At 41.1% G+C, this 19758-nt stretch overlaps 1 protein-coding gene across 1 annotated transcript in view; it reads left to right on the top strand.

Moving 5' to 3' along the window:
- The first annotated feature begins 5292 nt into the window (after nucleotides 1-5292).
- Nucleotides 5293-19758, top strand: part of PCLO (piccolo presynaptic cytomatrix protein) — a 388529-nt gene continuing 374063 nt past the window's right edge. Inside the window, exons 1-2 of the mRNA XM_075722389.1 lie at nucleotides 5293-5534; nucleotides 11634-12882. Of these exons, the coding sequence (XP_075578504.1) occupies nucleotides 5293-5534; nucleotides 11634-12882 (1491 nt within the window). The remainder of the gene's footprint in view (nucleotides 5535-11633; nucleotides 12883-19758) is intronic.

Consider the following 19758-nt stretch of genomic DNA (forward strand, 5'->3'; position numbering starts at 1 on the left):
AAACTTTGGTTGGTATGTATATAAGAATAGTTTTGACATGGAATTAGTACTTGTGAGAGAAGAAGCCTTACTCTCCTGTGCTGTTGTTTTAAAGCATACAGCCATTTAGTGTAGAGAGTGTACGCATTTGTTTCCGCTCCTGAATAGGTATTTCATATAAGCTGCACCAGTGAGCTGCCTCGTACACTAATGCACCTGTGGCACATACAGGTGCACATAGAAACGTGTAGTTTGAAGCATCATGTGCTTTTGGCTTATGCGCTTATATAGACAAAACTTATGTCATATTTGAAATGATTACTTCTTAAGTGTTGCACAAGATTTTTCCAGAAAACAGATTCATACTTTTTTATTTCATCCTTTAACAACTTAATCAGGTTTTTTGTATTGTACGAATTCCACTCAGTATATTGAGTCAACATGATTTTGGCGTGTCCCCCACCATTTAATCTCTGCTGCAGTGTGCTCACTTGCATTCTAAGATGGTGAAGAGGAGAGGATGGCAAGCATAGCTGTGCAACTGATTGCACTATGGTATTCTGTATTTTCCTATATTTTTATATCTTTATCGAATGTATTGTGTTAGCTGTCTGGAAAGAGCTATCCTTAAGATGCGTTGCTCGTTCTGCAAAGTAGATGGACCGAACTGTTGGACGCAATCTTAGCCATGTCTTTTAAAGTCAAAGTACCCTCCACAGTCTCTGTATCTCCAAAATGGGGTAAGTAAATATGATAGCAGCACTGTAACATTTAGCTAGGTATTTGTACAAATTAGAATATTAAATCATTAAGGTGTAAAGTGTTATAAATATGTTTATGCAAATTCTAGCTCCTCTTTACCTTCCTCTGTGGTACTGATCAGTACAGCTTCTGTTAATCGTTAATGATTAACGCACCTTCTTCCTCCTTCACTTTTATCTGGGCATAATGCCAGGCATATTATGAAGATATAAGAGTTTGCCTTCCCCTCCCATTTTGCCAGCTCACGCCAAGGTGTTACTGACCTCTTACTCCTTTCTTCTGATGATCTTAGTATTACTTCTCCAAATTCTATGCACTAAATGGCTTTTTCTCCCCTTTAAAATATAAAAAGTACATCTATACAAAGTAGCCTACCGATGAGAAGATTGGATGTCTTTAGTGCTGTTAATCAGTAAATTAATTTCAAGCACTCATTTTAGTGCTGAAGATACACCCTTAACTGAGATTCACTTGCCCCAGATCAGATTCAGCACTGGCAAAAGATGAACTAGCATCCTTGTGCTGCTTCTGCCTACTCGGCTCTAATTTGGACGGGCTCCTTTGGAGATCTGATGCATCTAGTTTGCATACCAAACTGGTCAGGCCCAGATGAAAGTACTGCGTTACTGATATCATGCAGTCCTTAGTCTGAATGAAGTTACTTCACTTAAAATACACTGTGCCTTTGTTTTGCAGGGATAATAATACCATGCATGGACTCAATGTTGTAAAATATATAAGTGTTTGTGGATTGTGCTGATCTATTTTGGATTCAAGCAGATTTACAAAATTCTACAAAAGCTGTAAGCGAGCCCTAAAAAGGTAGTTGGATTTGCCTCTGTTCATGATTATCCTTTTTATATTACCTAGTATCTGAGGGGAGACAACTTGCTTCTGTATCTCTGCCTCCAAATTTACATGCAGACTTCTAATCTGCATGTACTTTTTAAGAGACTGTTTTATCTCTGAATGGTTTTAATCATATTTTTCAGTGCCAGTGATTAAGAAAATACATTTTTTTAATAAGAGTATTTAGTCTGACACCACCAAGCTGTTTCTCGCAAGTTAGACGTTATGACTTTTGAGAAAAAGGCTGATTCATTTGATAAGTCTTCTTTCCCTGCTACAACAGAATGTTACGCCTCATTAGCTTGTGAGTTTCATCAGTAACACCAAAATGAGAGAGTTGGTGTCACTTTTGGACAGACTGTGAAGTATATAGGGAGAAAGATGTGGAAATGATGGGATGTAGGCAAAACAGGCCTGCAGTGGAACTTCTGGGACAGATAACTATTGATTTCATGTTGTTTCATAAGAAAAGGTAAATGTCATAGAACTGTGAAAAGAGCCAGTTTCCACAAAAATCCCTAAGATATTTGAAATCATAATCATTTTAAGGTGACATCTTTGGCTCCGGTGAAGCCAATAGTGAACTTCCCACTGAAGGTCGTATCTCATCCTGTGCCTCCATTTGGGCTCAGCTTACTTCCTTAGGCTTATATGGCTCTTTCCTCCTATCCTCTATCTCAGGACATGCCAACAGTGAAATAGGAACGGTGTATATAGTTTTGATCAGTAAGCACTAGCAAAACTATTTCCCTGGTTTTAATTGTTTTATTGAGTGAATTTAAGGTGTTTTAATCTCACTTGTTTGTCTGCATCTGTCTCTGACATATGCCATCTGTTTTTAAATGTAAGATGACTTCCAGGTCTGAGTCAAAGGCTCTAGTTACTTATTTTGGCTTTGAATAAAGAAACATAGGGTGTTTGTTTGTTTAGAAGAATTGCATTTGGGAACTTAGTAAACTTCCAGACTACCGAGCTAAAGGACAGGAATACCACCCTCCACAGAATATTTAAGTATGTGTGTATATTTAAGTGAATGAATGCTTACATTAGTATGTATCAGAAAACCAAATGCTTTCACTGATTGAATCCCTCTTTCCCCATCTTTGTTGTGCATTTGTCTTCTTCCATGCAGCAGTACTTTGCACCTCCATTCATACCTAACTACATGATACTCACTGGTGCTAAATGAATAGGGATGTGTTTTGTCTCCCTCTGCGACCCTTAACTGAAATTTGTTGCTTTCCTTCACATGCCAAGTAAATCCACCTTCATTCAGGTGTGACTGTGTTGTGTGTCACCTCTTCCACAGGCCCCTCTGATGCCTTTACCTAGAACACGGTGTGAATGGGCATCCACTTACACTCATCTCATGCTATTCCACTTAGAGGATTTTCCCTCTGTGCTTTATCATGTTCTCTGCTGAGATGTTCTTTTGATGCATAACTTCAAGTCACTTGAAAGGAAAATAGGAAGCCCCCAGCTGCTACTAGTTTCATCATTTATTGTGAACCAGTCCTGGAAAAAATGGTCTCTGATTGTTACAGTACAGGAGTACTATAAATATTTGGATGGCATCGTTAGGTAGGTCATTTTGGGGGCTGATGTGCATACAGCTGTGTCTGGAGAAAAACAGTAATGGTGCTACAGGATACAAGCAGGAGCACCAAATGCTCTCACATCCCTGTAGCTAAAACAGCTGATATTTGTGAAGATCTAGCTGTTTAACAAACACATTGGAATATTGAAAATACAGCCACAATTTAGTAAGATCTTTAGGAAGGATTTAGGAAAAATTTGGCCCCCAATCAGTGAGTCAGGAAAACCAGTGGCAAAGGACATAGAAAGGCCGAGGTACTTAGTGGCTCTTTGCCATGGCTTTTATGGGTAAGGTTTGTCCTCTAGTCTCCCAGGTCCCTGACCGAGCATCAGGGTGTGTGGGAGCGAAGCATGACCTGTCGTAGAGTAAGACAGACTTAGAGAGCACTTAAACCAGTTGAATATGCAGAAGCTCATGGGACTAATGGGGTGGGTCAAAGGGTGCTGAGGGAGATGACTGATTCTATTGCAAAGTCACTCTATCATCTTCAGAAGGTCATTAGGAAAGTCCCCTAATGACCAGAAAAAGGCAAGCAGTGCACCTGTCTTCAAGAAAGTGGATCCACAAGAGACCTACCAGGCAGTTAGGCTAACGTAGCTTCCTGCAAAGGTTACAGGGCGATTCCTCCTGCAAGCCATGTCCAAGTAGACGAAGGACAGGAAGGTTATTGGAACAGACAGCATGTGTTTACCCCAGGCAAATCACACTCCATCAGGCTTTCAGCGCAATCAACTATAATATCCTTATAGCCAAATTAGTGAGACTTGTACAGTGGATGCAAAATAGACTGAACTGTCAGGCTCAAATGGGTTATGGTTAGTTGTTTCAAGTCCAGCTGGTGGCATGCTACTAGTTGTACCTTTCTGACTAATAATATTCAATGTCTCTGTTAATGATGTGGGCAAAGGCATGGAATACACCCTCAGCAAGTCTGTGAATGATGCCAGCTCAGAGAACGGTAGATACACTGAAAGGCAGGGCTGCTGCTTGCAGGGCCCCTGACAGGCAGGAGGATGGGCTGGCAGGAACCTCATGAAGTTAAACAAAGGCGAGTGCAGAGTCCTATATTTGGGAAGGAATAACTTCATGCACCAGGACAGGCTGGCCCAGAAGCAGCTTTGCAGAAAAAGTCCTGGTGGGTGAGGAGGTGAGCGTGTTTCAGCAGTATGCTGCTGTGGTGAAGAACGCCAATGGCAGACTGTACTACCTCCAGTGTGGCCAGCGGGTTAAAGAGGGTGATTCGTCTCAACACGTTCAGTAGCTGTGAGACTGCATGAGGAGATGCATCCAAGCTTGGGGCTCACCAGTCCTGAAACAACACTGACATACTGGAGCCAGTCACCACAGGGGTGGTCAGATACCGGGATAGGGGCCCGGGGGGGCTGTGAGATCTCCACCCATAGAGACATTCAAAACTCGGCTGCACCACGGCCCTCAGCAAACCTGACCTCGTTGGCTCTGCTCTGGGGGGTTGCTGGATGGATGTGCTGCAGGCGTGCCTGCCAGCCTCCCTCGCTTCGTGCTTCGGGCGCGCTAGGCTCCGCCACGCTCTGGCTGCTGGCGAGCACACCCTTGCTTGCAGAGGGAAGGAGAACGGGAGGCAGTACCGGCGCGGGTGGGCGCCGGATCCCCGCCGCTCTGTAGGAGGGCCGGCCGGGAGCCCGCCGCGGCCACGACGCCTCCGCTCTCTTCAGAGGCAGCGGCGGGACCGGGCTGCTGGGCCCGGGCGGCTCGGCTCGGCTCGGCGCGGGGGCCGCTGAGCGGGGCGGCGGGGCCGGGGCCGTGCGCGGGGCCTTTAAAGGCCGGGGCGGGGCGGGGCGCGGGGGCCCCGCCCGGAGCATGCGCTGCGCGGGGCGGTGGCGGAGCGCGGCGGGCGGCGGGCGGCGGCGGCGCCGCACTTCCCCGGCAGCCGCGGCGGCAGCAGCGAGCCCGGCCCCGGCCCCGGCCCCGGCCCCCAGGCTGCCGCCGCCGCGCGGGGCCGTGCTGGCGGCCGCCGAGCCCTGAGCGCCCGCCGCTCCGCTCCGCCCCGCCCCGCCCCGGCGAGCCGCCCCCCGGCCCGCTCGGCGCCCGAGGGGAGAGGAGGCGAGCGCGGAGCCGCGGCGGCCATGGGCAACGAGGCGAGCCTGGAAGGCGGCGAAGGGCTGGGCGGCTGCCCCGAGGGGGCGGCGGCGGCCGGGGATGGCGGCGGCCCCGCGGCCCCCTTGCAGCGCCTGGCCCCGGCCGGGGTGGAGGCGGACCTGAGCCAGCTGAGCGAGGAGGAGAGGAGGCAGATCGCCGCTGTCATGTCAAGGGCGCAGGGGCTGCCCAGAGGGAACCTCGCCGGCGCGGAGCCGCCTCCCATGCAAAGGCATGCACGGAAAAATCTCCCTTCTCCCGCTCCTCCCTTCCCCCCTTCTCCGTCTCCTCGCGGCGGGGCGGGGGGCGAGTCGCGGTACGATCGCGCCGCAGCGGGAGCAAGCGTTGCATTTTGCTGGCGGAGGGAGGGAGGGGAGGGGGCGGCTGCGCGGGCGCGGACGCTGGGCTGGAGCCTGCACTCTCCGGCTTTTCCCACTCCGGTGGCTTCCAATAATAACGAGGGTCCCCGGTTCCGGTGGGCTGCGCCCTCTCCCCTTGCCTGCCTTCGCCCCGATCCGGAGCGCGGGCAGCGGCTGCGTTAGGGAGGGGGAGATTTGCAGGCAGCGTTTGGGTTTTCCCTGCCTGCGTGTGTGTGCGCTTCCCGGGGCTGGAGTGCCCCGCGGCTCGGCAGCAGGGAGCCTCTCCCCGGGGCTGGCGGGCTCTGTGAGCTGCTCTTGCTGGAGAGGGAGATTCTTGTTGAATCTTGCAAAGCTTTTGGGCGTAATGTATTTGCTAGCCATTCCTCTGCCAATTTTTAACCTCTACAACTATCATTTGGCTTCATTAAATAGTCACGGATCGAGGTCTGTTTCAGTCTGTTCCCCCCCCCCCTTATTTTTCTTTCCGATTTTTTTTTTTTTTCCCTTTTTTGCTGAAAGGGGAAAGAGAGGCAAAATAATGAACTGTTCGCCGCGGGTTTCAGTACTCTGGATAGCGACGGCCGTACCTCGTTGTGCATCTGCCAAGGCGAGGGTCCTTTCCTTCCCCGTTCTTCCCCTGCCCCTTAGCCGTGCGCCGCCCGACGCGCAACAAGCCCGCTCCCCCGCCCCGGCCCGGGGGCCGCTGCGCTCCGCGGCGCCGGTGCCGGTGCCGGTGCCGGCCTTCCCCGCCCGTGGCCGTGGCCGCGGCCGCGGTCCGGAACTCGCCGGCGTCCCCCGGCCGCCATCCAGGGCCGGCGTCTCGGCGGCTCTCCGCCTCCGGGCTGGGTGTGTTTGTCTTGAAGGAGGATGCTGAAAGGAGCCTCCTCGACTGACTGTTCAGCACGGTTCGTGTGCGTTGACCTCACCCCAGGCAAATGCATATTGAGTTTATATAATATCAGGTTTATATAAGTGAATTCTAGAAGAAGAGGAGCAAGGAGGGTGGGACTAAATTCATCCTTGGGCAAACTACTGAAGTCATTGGGATTATACCTGAGATGACGGTCTCCATTTTTTAAAACTGGAAACCAAATCTTCCTATTTTATGTCTTGCAAAATTATTAAACAGGTATTAACACTGTATGTAAAATATAATTTTCCATGCAGTTCAGGGCTCTACCCAGCTTCTATAGATGTTAATGGGGAAAAAAATAAAAAACCACATTGGTTAGTTCTGTGAAACTAAGCTCAAAATCCCTTTTGTATAACAGTCTATGAGCAAAGACCCAGAGACTTTAAAAGTTTATTGTTTCATGCTAATGTTCCAGTAAAAAGTAAGATAAATGTCCTTGAAATATTTTAGAATAGGCTAAACTCATTGCAATGTGAATATTTCTGCATTTATAAATGGCTGCTTTCGTACAAACACATTTATGATATCAGAAACTACTTTGATCTTGTTAGCATACCATGCTTTCACTCTCCGTTTAAAGTAAAGGCACTCTATATTTGTGAATTACAGCCTTTTAACTTATAGTCAAAGTTGACATTTTAACATTCAGTGCAATAACCTATCAACTAGTTTCTCTTGTGGGTTTGTAGCAGTTCCCATCATAGCATCTTTGTGCCTGTGACACTGTAATGAGGTTACTGCTTCTCTCTGCTCATTTTGTGGCTTTACTTGCTCCTTTTGCACACCTCTCTTTGCTGTTGAGATCTGTGAAGAATGATGGGAATAATTATTAAGAACGTGATCCAAACCCTTGGAGTAAGACTCAGAACTAAGGACTAAGGATCAGCCTCTTCCAGACTTCAACTTAAGTAAAGAACTAGCCGCTGAGACTCGGATTGCTTAGCTTCAAGCGTTTTTTTAGTCTGTATGGCCAAAGAAATCAGATGTGGAAAATACCTCTTACCTGATGCTCTACAGCTCTTGTTCCCAACAGCTTTTTTTCTAGTGTGGTTATGCCAGCCCAAACGTTAAGTGACTGAAATAGTGATCAGAAGAGGAATTCTGGCTTCCAGTTTATATAGCCTTGCATTATGAAAGTGTCCCTGTTACATTGTGTGTTGGTTTTTTTTTCATGTTAACTGGATTTTTCCTCTGTGATATCCATGATAAAATTAGCTGTTACCTAGTCTTACCTGAGACTAATAATTGTTTCCTATTCTAAATGCTTTCATTCCCCTCCCAAAGTAATCCCAAGTTTTGAAGTGTACAAATTTCTCATGATTGATGATATCCTGAAGTAACAATTTTTGCAACTACAGACTTTTTAATAGTAAGTAATGTATGTACCAGGAAACATAGTTGCGTCTTTACCACCATAAAATACATGCTGTAGCTTCTAGGGCTTCTATAGGCTTCAAGCTTTTAAGTCTTAAAAAATGCAATAGCTAAATAAATGCAATTAATATTTATTATGCTTTTTTAATACAAGCATTTAGATCTAGAGCACCTAAAGTGAGCTGCCTAAACGAAATGTACCTTTTTAATTTTTTTTTCTTTGAACGTTTTATTCTCTAGGTTCCAGCTTAGCATCTATGGAAATCATTCTATCCTATTTCAATTACCTGTCTTCAGAAAATCATGGTTAGGAAGTTTAGCTGAAACATACACAGCCAATTTGTAAGCAAGTTCCAGTTGTTCTAGCTTCACTGAATGACTCTGTAACTGTGTCAGTGTCCACTTGCTGAGGAATTGTTCCACAACATCTGAAAGGATTAGATGAACAAACTGAATATATGAACCATCTAATGCAGCTGCGTTTCTGAGGTTTTTTTGTTGTTTTTATTTTTTCTTTTTTCAGTTTATTAAGTTGTTCACAATAGATGTTAACAGAAAAAAAATTGCTGCATTTTGAGAGGAAATGCTAAGAAGTCTTACTGAGTGTCACACTTCTAAAGTATGTTTGTGGTGTCTTTTCCAGAAGTAGTATGTATTTTTGTTAATGCCATCACTCTATTGACTTAAAAAAAAAAAAAAAGAAAAAGAAAAAAAAAGGAAGTAAGGAAGTTAGCCACCAGAAGTATGTGTAAGTTTATACATATCTTGTCTGTAGATATGAAAAGATCTAACTATCTTAGAGAGTTGGGTAGTTATTGTTAAAAAGTCATGCCTTTTTAAATAGGTTTTTATAGTTGTGGCATTCAAGAACTAGACCAGTAGTCTTTTTGCTAAGTCTCCTCTTGACTCCAAAGTAAGCTTTGATTTGGCTGTAATATTCATGTAAATGAATAAAGATGAGCTCTGTGAATCAAGGCCAAAGTGAGGAGAAACATAGCAGCACAAGGAAAAGAATTAGGTGAGGGAGGACTAAATGGTTTTGCTTGTTGAGTCTGGATTGAAGACTTTAAAACAATGGTAGGTTTTTCATGATTCAAAAGCTTTAAAAATATGAAAATTCTTGTCAAATAAAGACAAGTTTGGGGTTTTTTTTAGGATTTCTGATTCTCTAGACTAATTAAAATTGTTCAATGTCAGTCTGTAGCTGGTTGTAAAATAGTTCTAGAAAAGCAGGCTCCAACTTCCAGCTACCTAAAACTAAACGGAGCAAGTCCTGACTTCTGGCAGCAGTAACATTTCTCAAGGAGCTTGTGTTTTCAAGTCTTTTTCTTCCACTAGTTAACCATGCTCTGTCTCCATTGCTTAGAAACATTGTTATGCATGAAGGCAAGACAAGTCTGGTCTTCAGAATACACCAGCAGCCTTGGAGAATCACCTGGGGTTTTTATTTCCTAGATTAATGGGTTTTAATCTCGTTTCAAGTCCTGACATCTGACCAGGTGGAAATTTATGGAGCACATTATTTTGACAAAAATGAAAGCTGGAGAACTCTGTTCCAACAGGGATCCACAGTTACTTCTTGTTAATGTCCAAGTTCAGTTTCTAAAAACAGTTTTAGGTTGGTTGGTTTTTGGGGTTTTTTTCCCTTCCACCTTCACACTGTAAGGTTTGGGCATGGTTTCCTGTTTTCCTGACCTGAGTTTTTACAGTACCATTGATCCTTATCTTTTTTTCTCTTGTCACTCCTGGTGTTGCTGAATGAAGCCTTCCAACATTTTAAACACTTGCAAACATGAACACTGGAAGTGTACCAGACTGCCACTAATAGAATAGTTGAAGTTATTTCACTTAGTAAGCAGTACCTCTTCAGATAAACCTAGAGTGCTTATCTAAATAGCAAGAAACAGAACTGCAGGTAGACCTACCTGGTTGCTAAAGTATAAAGTTGTTCTTTTAACAAGCAAAAGTGCCAAATATTTGAAGGAATTAGATTATCATTGGGATTTTCTGAATTATCCTCTGTACGAATAATGAGTTAATCAATGTTCACTGATGCCAATGGAAACACTTCTACCCACTTCAGTGGAAGAATGGGGAAGGGTAAATGGAGTTATGGAAGGCTGGAAATAGTTTCTCCTTAACAAGCATTTCATGTGGAAATTTCTAATTTACAAATTTCTAATTTACAAAAACATCAGAAACAAGTGAGAAATTCTCCTTCATGTGAGAAAATCATGCTGTGAGAATTACAAGCACAGAAATGGCTACCACTTAGCTTTGTCCTTTTATATTGCCATTGCTAGGTATGTAATGAAAACTCTAAATATTAAATCAGAAATAATAGTAAACCCATGGTAACATTAAAAGTGTAAAATAGATTTTTCAGTGTGTCCACTATATATGATTCTGCAGACTTCTGATAAAACTCTTAAACAGAATTGTGTGTGGGGTTTGTTTATGGTTTTGGGGTTTGTTTTGTTTTGTTTTGTTTTTTGTTGTTAAGGAATACAGTTAAATGTAATGAGTGATTTTTTTTTTTTTTTTTATTTTGCTCATGAATGCCCAAGAAGAAATGTCACGTCTCGAAATACAAGTTCACAGTTAACCAGATCTCTCAAAGTGAAAACTGAAAATTTTATATTTGCAACACTGTTGTGTCACTGAACAGAACACTGTATCTTCCAGCAAAGGCACAGTGATAGCACTGAATAGAATATTTTACTACATCCTTTAGCAATAGCATTGAATACAATATTATTTCCTCCATCTGCAGCTGAGTATAACAACAAGTAGAGACTATGCTGCATATGAAGACATGATCTTGATTTTGGTTCCTACATTCTTAGTTTTATTTTCTCCTATGTGAAAACACAGCAAAATGCTACTGTTAAAGAATTGGGAAAAATCCCGACGTAATGGGAGATTTATTGCTGGGCAATGTGAATTGTTGGGATGATGCTGGGAGGAAGCTCTATAGTAGTTCTGTTTAAAAAGAAAAAAAAAATGCTTCGGGACTAACTCTGTGAACTGTCATGTCATCTGTTTTATCTGATTGAAAATTCTTCTAATTTTTGAGTGGATGGGTGGCAAAGTAAATACTTTAAAGAGAAGTATATACTTCTTAACGTACCTGGATTTTAGGAGTTTAAGTCCCTGCTGCATATTGGATTGTAAATATATCAAAATTTTGTACAAGTAGCCAAAACACAAGTACATAAACATTTTGAATCGTGCAGCGTTTTTCTTGTATGGCTGTGCTTTGATCTGCTAATTTTCTGACACCTCTGTTTCTTTTAGTTTTCTCTGTCTCCCCATGTTTGTATCCCAAGGGACAGAGTGGAGAATTAGTAATTTGCACTTAGGTAAAATAGGAAGTTGTAGCTCTGAGTTCTTCAGATTTCTGAAGAGAAAATTATGTGGTTAAACACTGTTGTCGTATGAGATTATTTTCTAAATAATAAATTAGTCTATGAATACTTGCATAAGTTTTTATAGAACAATAATTTTTATTCAAATACTTTTTACATGCACCTTATGTTATAAGCTGTGGTCTTGCAAACACTTAAGCACCTGAGAAACTTCATGGTGTTACCAGAACACTTCCAGGGTCACAGATACATCTTATTTTATCTCATTTTTCTAGTACTCTGCATTATTTTAATTTCGTTACATTTTCTGTCTGCAGACATCCTGAGCTTGATACAAACCACCATCCCAGGCAACCAGGTAAGCCTCCAGATCCAGGACCACCGAGTTTAAGTAAAAGCAGAACAGTAGATGTGCTGAAGACAGAGCAACGGGCACCTGGACGGAGCCCTTCTTCTATTAGTCTAAGGGAATCAAAATCCCGGACTGATTTTAAAGAAGATCAGAAGCCAAGTATGATGCCCAGTTTTCTCTCAGAAGCCAATCCATTGAGTGCAGTCACTTCAGTTGTGAACAAATTCAATCCTTTTGATTTGATATCAGATTCAGATGCAGCCCATGAAGAAGCCAGTAGGAAACAAAAAGTCACCCAGAAAGAGCAAGGGAAAGCTGAGGAGCAGAGGGGCCTTGCAAAACATCCAGCTCACCAACAGTCTCCAAAGCCAGCTGTTCAACAACAAGGATCTGTCAGACCTGCCCCCCAGCAAACTGAGTCTTCCAAACCAGTACCTCAGCAGCAGCCTGGGGAACCAAAGCAGGTTCAGAAGCCAGGCCCTGGTCACCCAGCAGACTCCAAGCTAGAACAAGCAAAGCAACCACCCCAGCCACGAGGACCACAAAAATCTCAGCCCCAACAGTCAGAGCCAACAAAGCCTGTTCAGCAACAAACTCCTGCAAAACCTCCATCAGGCCCAAAACAACCATCGCCACAGCAACCAGACAATGCTAGAACGTCATCCCAAGCACCACCTCCCACAAAACCATCATCGCAGCAGCCGGGACCTGTAAAACAACCATCTCAACAGCCGCCACGGCAGGGAGGACCTGTAAAGCCATCTTCTCAGCAAGCAGGGCCTCCAAAACAGCCTTCTCAGCAACCTGGACCTGAAAAGCCATCTGCTCAGCAAACAGGGCCTGCAAAACAACCATCGCAGCCTGGACCTGGGAAGCCACCTCCGCAGCAAACAGGGCTTGTAAAACAAGTGCCACCACAGGCAGGGCCTGCGAGACCATCTCAGACTGCGGGGGCCACAAAGCCCCCGGCACAACAACCAGGACTTACAAAACCACCTGGCCAGCAACCAGGGCCTGAAAAGCCCTCGCAGCAAAAGCAAGCCAGTGCAACCCAACCCGCTGAGTCCGCCCCGAAGAAAACCTTCTGTCCTCTTTGCACAACCACTGAACTGCTGCTGCACGCTCCAGAAAAGGCCAACTACAACACCTGCACACAGTGTCATACTGTAGTCTGCAGCCTGTGTGGTTTTAATCCTAATCCTCATCTAACGGAGGTGAGTAGTTTTTAAACTGATTTTCACTTCCAGAGCACAAAATGAAGCTTACCTTCATTATGCTGAAACATCAGCTGTGTTATAATGTATCATCATGACCACTTAAGGCCTTAACAAGTTCCGTGAAAAAATCATGCTATTTGGGAAAACTGTTTACAAGTAAAAGGGCATAAAATTGGGGAAAAAAGAAAGTAATGGTTCTCTGTTTGTACAGTGTTTAGAATTGTGTTCTCATTTCCTCATATAAAAAGAGGATGAACCCCAATGTAACTTTTTGCCATTTTGCTTGATTTTAACCACTTGCTGTCTACATTTATAATTTGACCACAATAGTCATGTGCTAATATGTCTATAAACAAGTAAAATTTGCTGCTATAAGAAGCAACTAAGCAAAAAAAAAAAAAAGAAAATGACTCTTCATAGCCCCAGTGTGTGTGTTGGAAAAGGATATGGGGTGGATTTCCTTTGTAACTGTGTGAGTGTTCATTAGCTGAAAGCCTGAGTCATGAGTTTTGACGTAGTGATACTCAGGTTATTTCATTTTTGTGGGATGCTAAGAAAGAGATCTCTGTGGACTATTTCTAATGTTGATCATCGTTCTTGCTGTAATTATATAACACAGAAATGGCACAGAAAGGAATATTAGGACTTCAGATGAACTTCTTTTAACCTATGTTTGCGGTAGCTTGATTTGTGTGCTTATACATATCCTTTACTTGCTCCGCGTGGGAATAAGGCTTCATATGAATGTCTGATCTCTTCTTATTGCTTGAACAGCTTCTCATACATCCTGATATGCCTATTTTAAATTTGCAATGTAGTTTGGGTTTGTTTTCAGTACCAACACTTTTATCAATTTATAGAAGTTCAGGCATAGCAGACCTGGCACCAAAGACTAGTGATAAATAGCCACAAGGGGTATTTGGGAAGCTTATTTTTGTCTTTGTTTGGTATTAGTTTAGCTGATCAGAGATGCTGATAGGAAGAAGTAAAGGCTACTACTATCTATATTTTGAATCTGACAAATAATATCCCTAGGTTTAAAATTAAATCAAAGAATCACTGAGGCTGGAAGGGTCCCCTGGAGATCATGTAGTCCAACCCAAAGTAGGGTCACCTAAAGCAGCTTGCTCGTAGTCAGTTTCAAATATCTTCAAGAATGAAGGCTTCACAGCCTCTCTGGACAACCTGTTTGCTCAGTACCGCAACGATTTAAGAACATTACTAGCACTTAGATTTCTTTTTAGTGCACATGTTTATTAGCGATACTTTTAGGTGGGTAGCTGGTAATGAACAGCAGGCTTTTTGCATCCGGCAAGTATATTATTTATTGATTTGCTGTTAAAATTGCGGATTTAAACTTGAAAGACTAATCACAGTGACCATTGGTAGTACATTGCATCGTTTAGGAGTGTACTCTCTTGTTTGAGTTTAGGGAAATTCAGGATTGAGATAGTTGGCATTAATGCTTGGACTGGAAAAGGAGTGACTTGAATAGCAGTGTGCAGAAATTTTAGAACATCTGCAACTAACTAGGTGCTCAAAGATTATATTATCAGGGCCTGTACGAGGAAAGGTCATAAAGCATGTCATTCTGGACAGTTTGGGGTAAAAAAAGGTATATTTATGTATAATGGACAAGAAACGTGATGCATTGATGTTAAAGTCAGAGGAACTTTTGTAAGAAAACTTTACCTTCAAGTTCTGACAGAATGTTTTTATACTAAAATTTCTTACAATTATTTGTGGATGCCTAATTGTTTATTTCCATAGTGTGCACCTGGAATCTCTTGGAGCTCCAAGCTTGTCTTCCTTTAAAAACTTCAGATTTCCCATGGAAATGTTCAACAACTTGGTATATTCAAATGAAATGGATTTTGAGATAGAGAGGGAGAGAGAGTTTATGTAAGAAGATCTCAAAGTATTTGGAAATTCCATGAATAACTACTAGTTTTTGAAGTGGGTACTCTACAAGTGTGAAATTCAGGATTTTAAGACAATAAATACAGCTGCATTTAAGACTGACTGATTGCATACATATGTAAAAGCAGATTTGAATTTCATATTACACGTTGATATAAACACAGGATATGCATTTATTTCATGATGAAATCATTTCAGTAAATGAAGGTATTGGACATCTAATTTATTCAGCTATTAGTTCCAATCTCCTGACTCCCACTCAGACTTTCCTCATTTGCTCAGCTTTGCACCACCAGCTGTCTTGCTGAAACTTCATTGTGGGTGTCCTGCTCCAATCTGCAGTGAAGTGCAACGAAAATCACATCTGACTTTATTACTGAACAGTTGGAGCAAAGTAATAGAACCTGCTCTGGCACATACAAAAGTTTGACTTATTTCACCTGCAAAGGTTCCCACTTGAGTTATTCTCAAACTTACATTCTAGTTTCCCTTTCTTTTCGATATTTAGATTATTAACAAAAGTTTCTGATTCCTACTTTACAATTGTTTACACATTTCTTGCTGTCTAGCATGAAAACCATGGTTTGTGTCTCAGCTCTCAGTTTTCTTGATTACGGTGCAAGTTTTTTTCTTTCAGCTTCTCTTATTTTAAATTCTCCTAAAGTGTTATTGACCAAAAGTCTTTGTCTCTTACCCATGCACTTACTGACTATATTTTATTGCCTATTATTGTTATACTTTGAGTTTTACTGCTGTTCTTTTTGCCAAGTTTCATGATTCTGTAATCCTGTGTTGTGACTTTACCATGCCCTTTATAGCTGCTGTTTTTATTGCTTATGTTAAAACACATTACTGATCAGAAAGCAGTAACTTCAAATTGGATGTGGGGAGAATGAAAGGCATTTATTTAGAAAAGGATTCATACTACTTTTGTTCTCTAACATTTTCCCCTGTACAGCTGCTTGAACTACCACCTTAAGATATTCTTTTTACAAGTTTCTTAAAGGATAGTTCAGTCTTCATAACTAACAGAGTGAATTACTTTTCTAATACAGATCTTTCTAAATTTCTATATATTTCTAGCTGATTCTGGAAAGAATATAGCAGGCTTTACAAACTGGCTCAGGAAGTAGACTGCATGCATTGTAAAACCATTACAAAAAGTACCGATTCTTTAAATTTTTATTAATTCTTTTCATTTAAACCTTTATTTAAAATGCAGCAGTACATGCACTCTGTTTTAACTTGCTAGAGAGAACTGTGTAACTAAGAGCAGAAAGTGATACCTGTATTGCCACAAGGTCAGACCCCTTGAACTATTTCTCTGAACCATCTGACATTGCGGTCCCCTTGGGGAAAAGGGGTGGTTGGTATCTTGCTTTTGTACAGCAGTCTAGAGAGAAAGCACACCATACATAACGTGTTTCAGTAACATATGTCTCTCTAATCTGTCTAGGTATTCACACTCCACTCATCACCACGGCACATGACTGCCTAGCAACAGTTGCATAAAAAAATGGAAAAAAATTATATAAACAGGGTTGATGACTGGTAGTCTATTCCATTTTCCTTTCACATACATCAGAACCTCATCGCAGGTGTGTATTTATTCTATTACATGGTGATTTATTTTTCTCATTTTTTAAAATTTTATTTTGCCAAAAACACTCCCATGAGCCATTAGAAACAGAAACCAGCGCTCCCCAAAAAAAGATTCAGCCCTCTAGAACATTTGAATAGGCATACGCTTTCTGAAAATGAGCAGACATCTGAGGGACTATCCATTTTGTTCCACACATATAGTTTTTGATGAAGGTAGGCAAAAAGCATGAACTACCATAGTTAAATCTAAATGATCAGTGCATATGCTTGATAGCTGGAGTAAATTTTCATGCCTGTGAACTAGTTATTGGAAGATACATACAACACGGACTCAGTAAGGGTTTAAAGTGTATTAATATATCATTGCATTCTTTGTGATGGACATCTGTAAAGCTGATGATCAAGTGATGTGTTAAAGCTGTTAATGTTGGAAACTTGGTTGTATGTGAGCTCTGCTCCATGATCCCACCCTTGCTGAGTATGTGTGCATATGTGAATGCCTGTCTTCTAGGTAGTTTTTAGGAGGGATTATTTTGCATGCATTTTATCTAATGTTTTTTTATCTAAAGTTAGTCCATATTTCATCCACTATTTCAGTATGCTTTTGAAGGCCATTTAAAATTAGTCTTGGAGCCAGGTATAATTTTTTACTTAAATACTTGCTGAAAATTGCACATTCAGATAATATGAAGATGTGTGTTTGATGTAGGGTTTGTTTACTTGCCAAAAGATCTGGATGGAGGCAAAGTGAGCGCTAAAAAATATTTTATTTGTTCTGACTGGTTTTGAAACAACAAGTCTGTATCAAAAATGACTTATTCCTAATGGAAAAAAGAGGAGAAAAAATAAAAAGGTTGAGTTCCCCAAGCAGAGTGTGTAATTTCAGATCAAGTAGAACATTTTACTGGATTTACACCTGTGTTTTTCAGTTGAACAGGAAAAAGAATTTTTTAACCCAATCTGAAAATATTTTCTTGGGTTTTGTTGTTGGAATTTTTTTGGGGGCTGTCTATTTTTTGGGATTTTTTCTGCTTTTGGTAGAGCTAGGAATTTTCCGTATCAGTTGCTCTAGATAGTACAGCCTTGATTTTTTTCCTCTTTTTTTCTGCTTCCATTTTTAGGTATAATCATATCACAACCTTTGTTGATTTAAGAGTATCGTGATTTGGTTCAAATCTTCATAATGATTTTTAGTATTTGTATTTGTTTTTATTAATGTTCTGCATCTCCAAGTATCCTAAACAGTAGCAAGTACTTGGGCAAGCAGTCAGAAATGCATTAATTTTCTTCAGTTATTATAATTATTATTAGCTTGTGCAGGGAAAGGAATATATAATAATTTAAAATACTATTCATATAAGAAAGACTATCATAATTCTTGTGGTGATAAGTTTTGCTTATACTTACAATAAAATTAATAGAAATTACTCTATTAAATATTTGTGGCTTATGTGACAGTAAAGGAAGCTATTGATTGAATTGAAATACGCCCTGTGGTTTACAGTCTAGACCCTGCTGTGGTGCAGTACTGCATAAGAACCAGTATGCAACATGGACTGGAAATGATATGTAAACAAAAATAAAACTGCCATCACTGTGAATGGTGACATGCCAGAAAGTCTAAGCTTTTTAATGCCAGGAAAAATAGCTTTGAACACTCTATGTAAACTTAGACTTTGGGGATATTCAGGTTTATAGAAGTAATGCAAAACAAAATAGAAAAAAAATTAAGGACTTGAATCTGACTATCAGCTGTTATAATCATAAGTTGTAAAGAAATGAGTGGAAAAAAAAACCCAACAGAACTCAAAGCTTTTTTTAACTTTCTCAAAGTATTAATTTACATATCAACTGTTAACTGTGCCGAAGTAAAGCTAGAGGTGTTCTGTAAAAGAGGATGGAGTTTACTGTGGGTTCAAACTGATCAGAGAGCAGATTCAAACAAGCGTTGTTTAGTTGTCTTTTAAAAAAGATCAAAGTTTGAAATATTTCTGTGTGAAATATTTGGTTTTGGTCCAAAGAGTACTTGGGGTGTTCCAGTGTTACTAACACTGAAATTTATATGTAAATGGAGATTATTCACAATTTTTGTGATGAAATGAAGTTAGTCTAGTTCATTTAGTTCTGCCCCTAGCTAGAACTGCCACATAGGCATTTGGGAAAACTGTAAAGAACCTCAGATAGAAGTGTTATGGAAGTACAGAATATTGTTTCTCTCTGTGGAATATTCTTAAAACCACTCCCACACTGTTTCTGTCTGAGGAAGACTATGTGCCTATATTTCTTACATTTCTGGTTTACATTTAGGATTAGGTATACTGATAGTATTGATGCCCTGTGGATTTTTCTTTTTTTTTTTTTTCCTTTTAAAAAAAGGACAGGACGTAGAAAGAAGCAAACACCTATGCATGGAAAATAGTTTCTCAATATTTTAATTGGGCAATATTCTACAATATGTTAGAGTGATTTCTCATTAGCCCAGAAAACTGTCCTGTCCAGTTTTTAACACAAGTAAATAATAAATTAATCTGCATAGCTAAAGATGTCAACTGCAGTGAGCCATCTGTGCCAGTATTGCTGTTGCTCAGCAACTGTAATTTACTACTATGTTAGGCCACGTGACGCGGAGATGCTCTTTGCTGGGTAGTCACTGGGCAGGAAGCATGGTCCAGCCCTGCTCCGACCAGACAGCATAATCTGTTTTCAAATCCCAGCGATATTCACTCGGTTGCGCTCTGTGCAGCACAGATGGACTTTGTTAACCTTTTCTTTGCTGCTGGCTTGGTTTGCAGTTATATTTTTTTGTTATTCATTCACGTGTTTCTAGTATGTTAAATCTAGATGCAGTTAGTGACAGCAATCAGCATTTGTTGCAGTGAGGCATGATGCAGTGCACTGAGCTGTGTTTAAGAGTCTTTTTCCTTGTCCTGTGAATGAGGCAGCTTAAACACATGCCTGGCTCTAAAAGATAACTTTTAGATATTCTGAAATACTGGAGTTAAATAAATTAAAAAAAAAGGTCAAAAGATTGTATGTTCACTCTTTTGCTTTATGATTCTAATTGCATAAGCTATAAAATAATAGTTCCCCAAACACTCATAGTTCATCTGCAAGCTATAGCTTTTTGTATTAGTAATTTTAGCAGAGTAGTGGAGTATGTTTTAAGATTGTGATAACTGCATAGCACAATTCATCCAGTAATGTTTTTTTAGTAGTTTTCAAATAGCTAAATAGCATTTAAAAATAGTCTTTTAAAACGGCTGTTTAAAAAGTTTGCTCAAACATTGGCTTAGCACTAAGCTACAGTGATTGTTACTGTTGCTGTGGTTTGTGGAATGGATACCTGGGGAA

Source organism: Pelecanus crispus, chromosome 1 (genome assembly GCF_030463565.1).
Source record: "Pelecanus crispus isolate bPelCri1 chromosome 1, bPelCri1.pri, whole genome shotgun sequence".
NCBI classification, from domain to species: domain Eukaryota; kingdom Metazoa; phylum Chordata; class Aves; order Pelecaniformes; family Pelecanidae; genus Pelecanus; species Pelecanus crispus.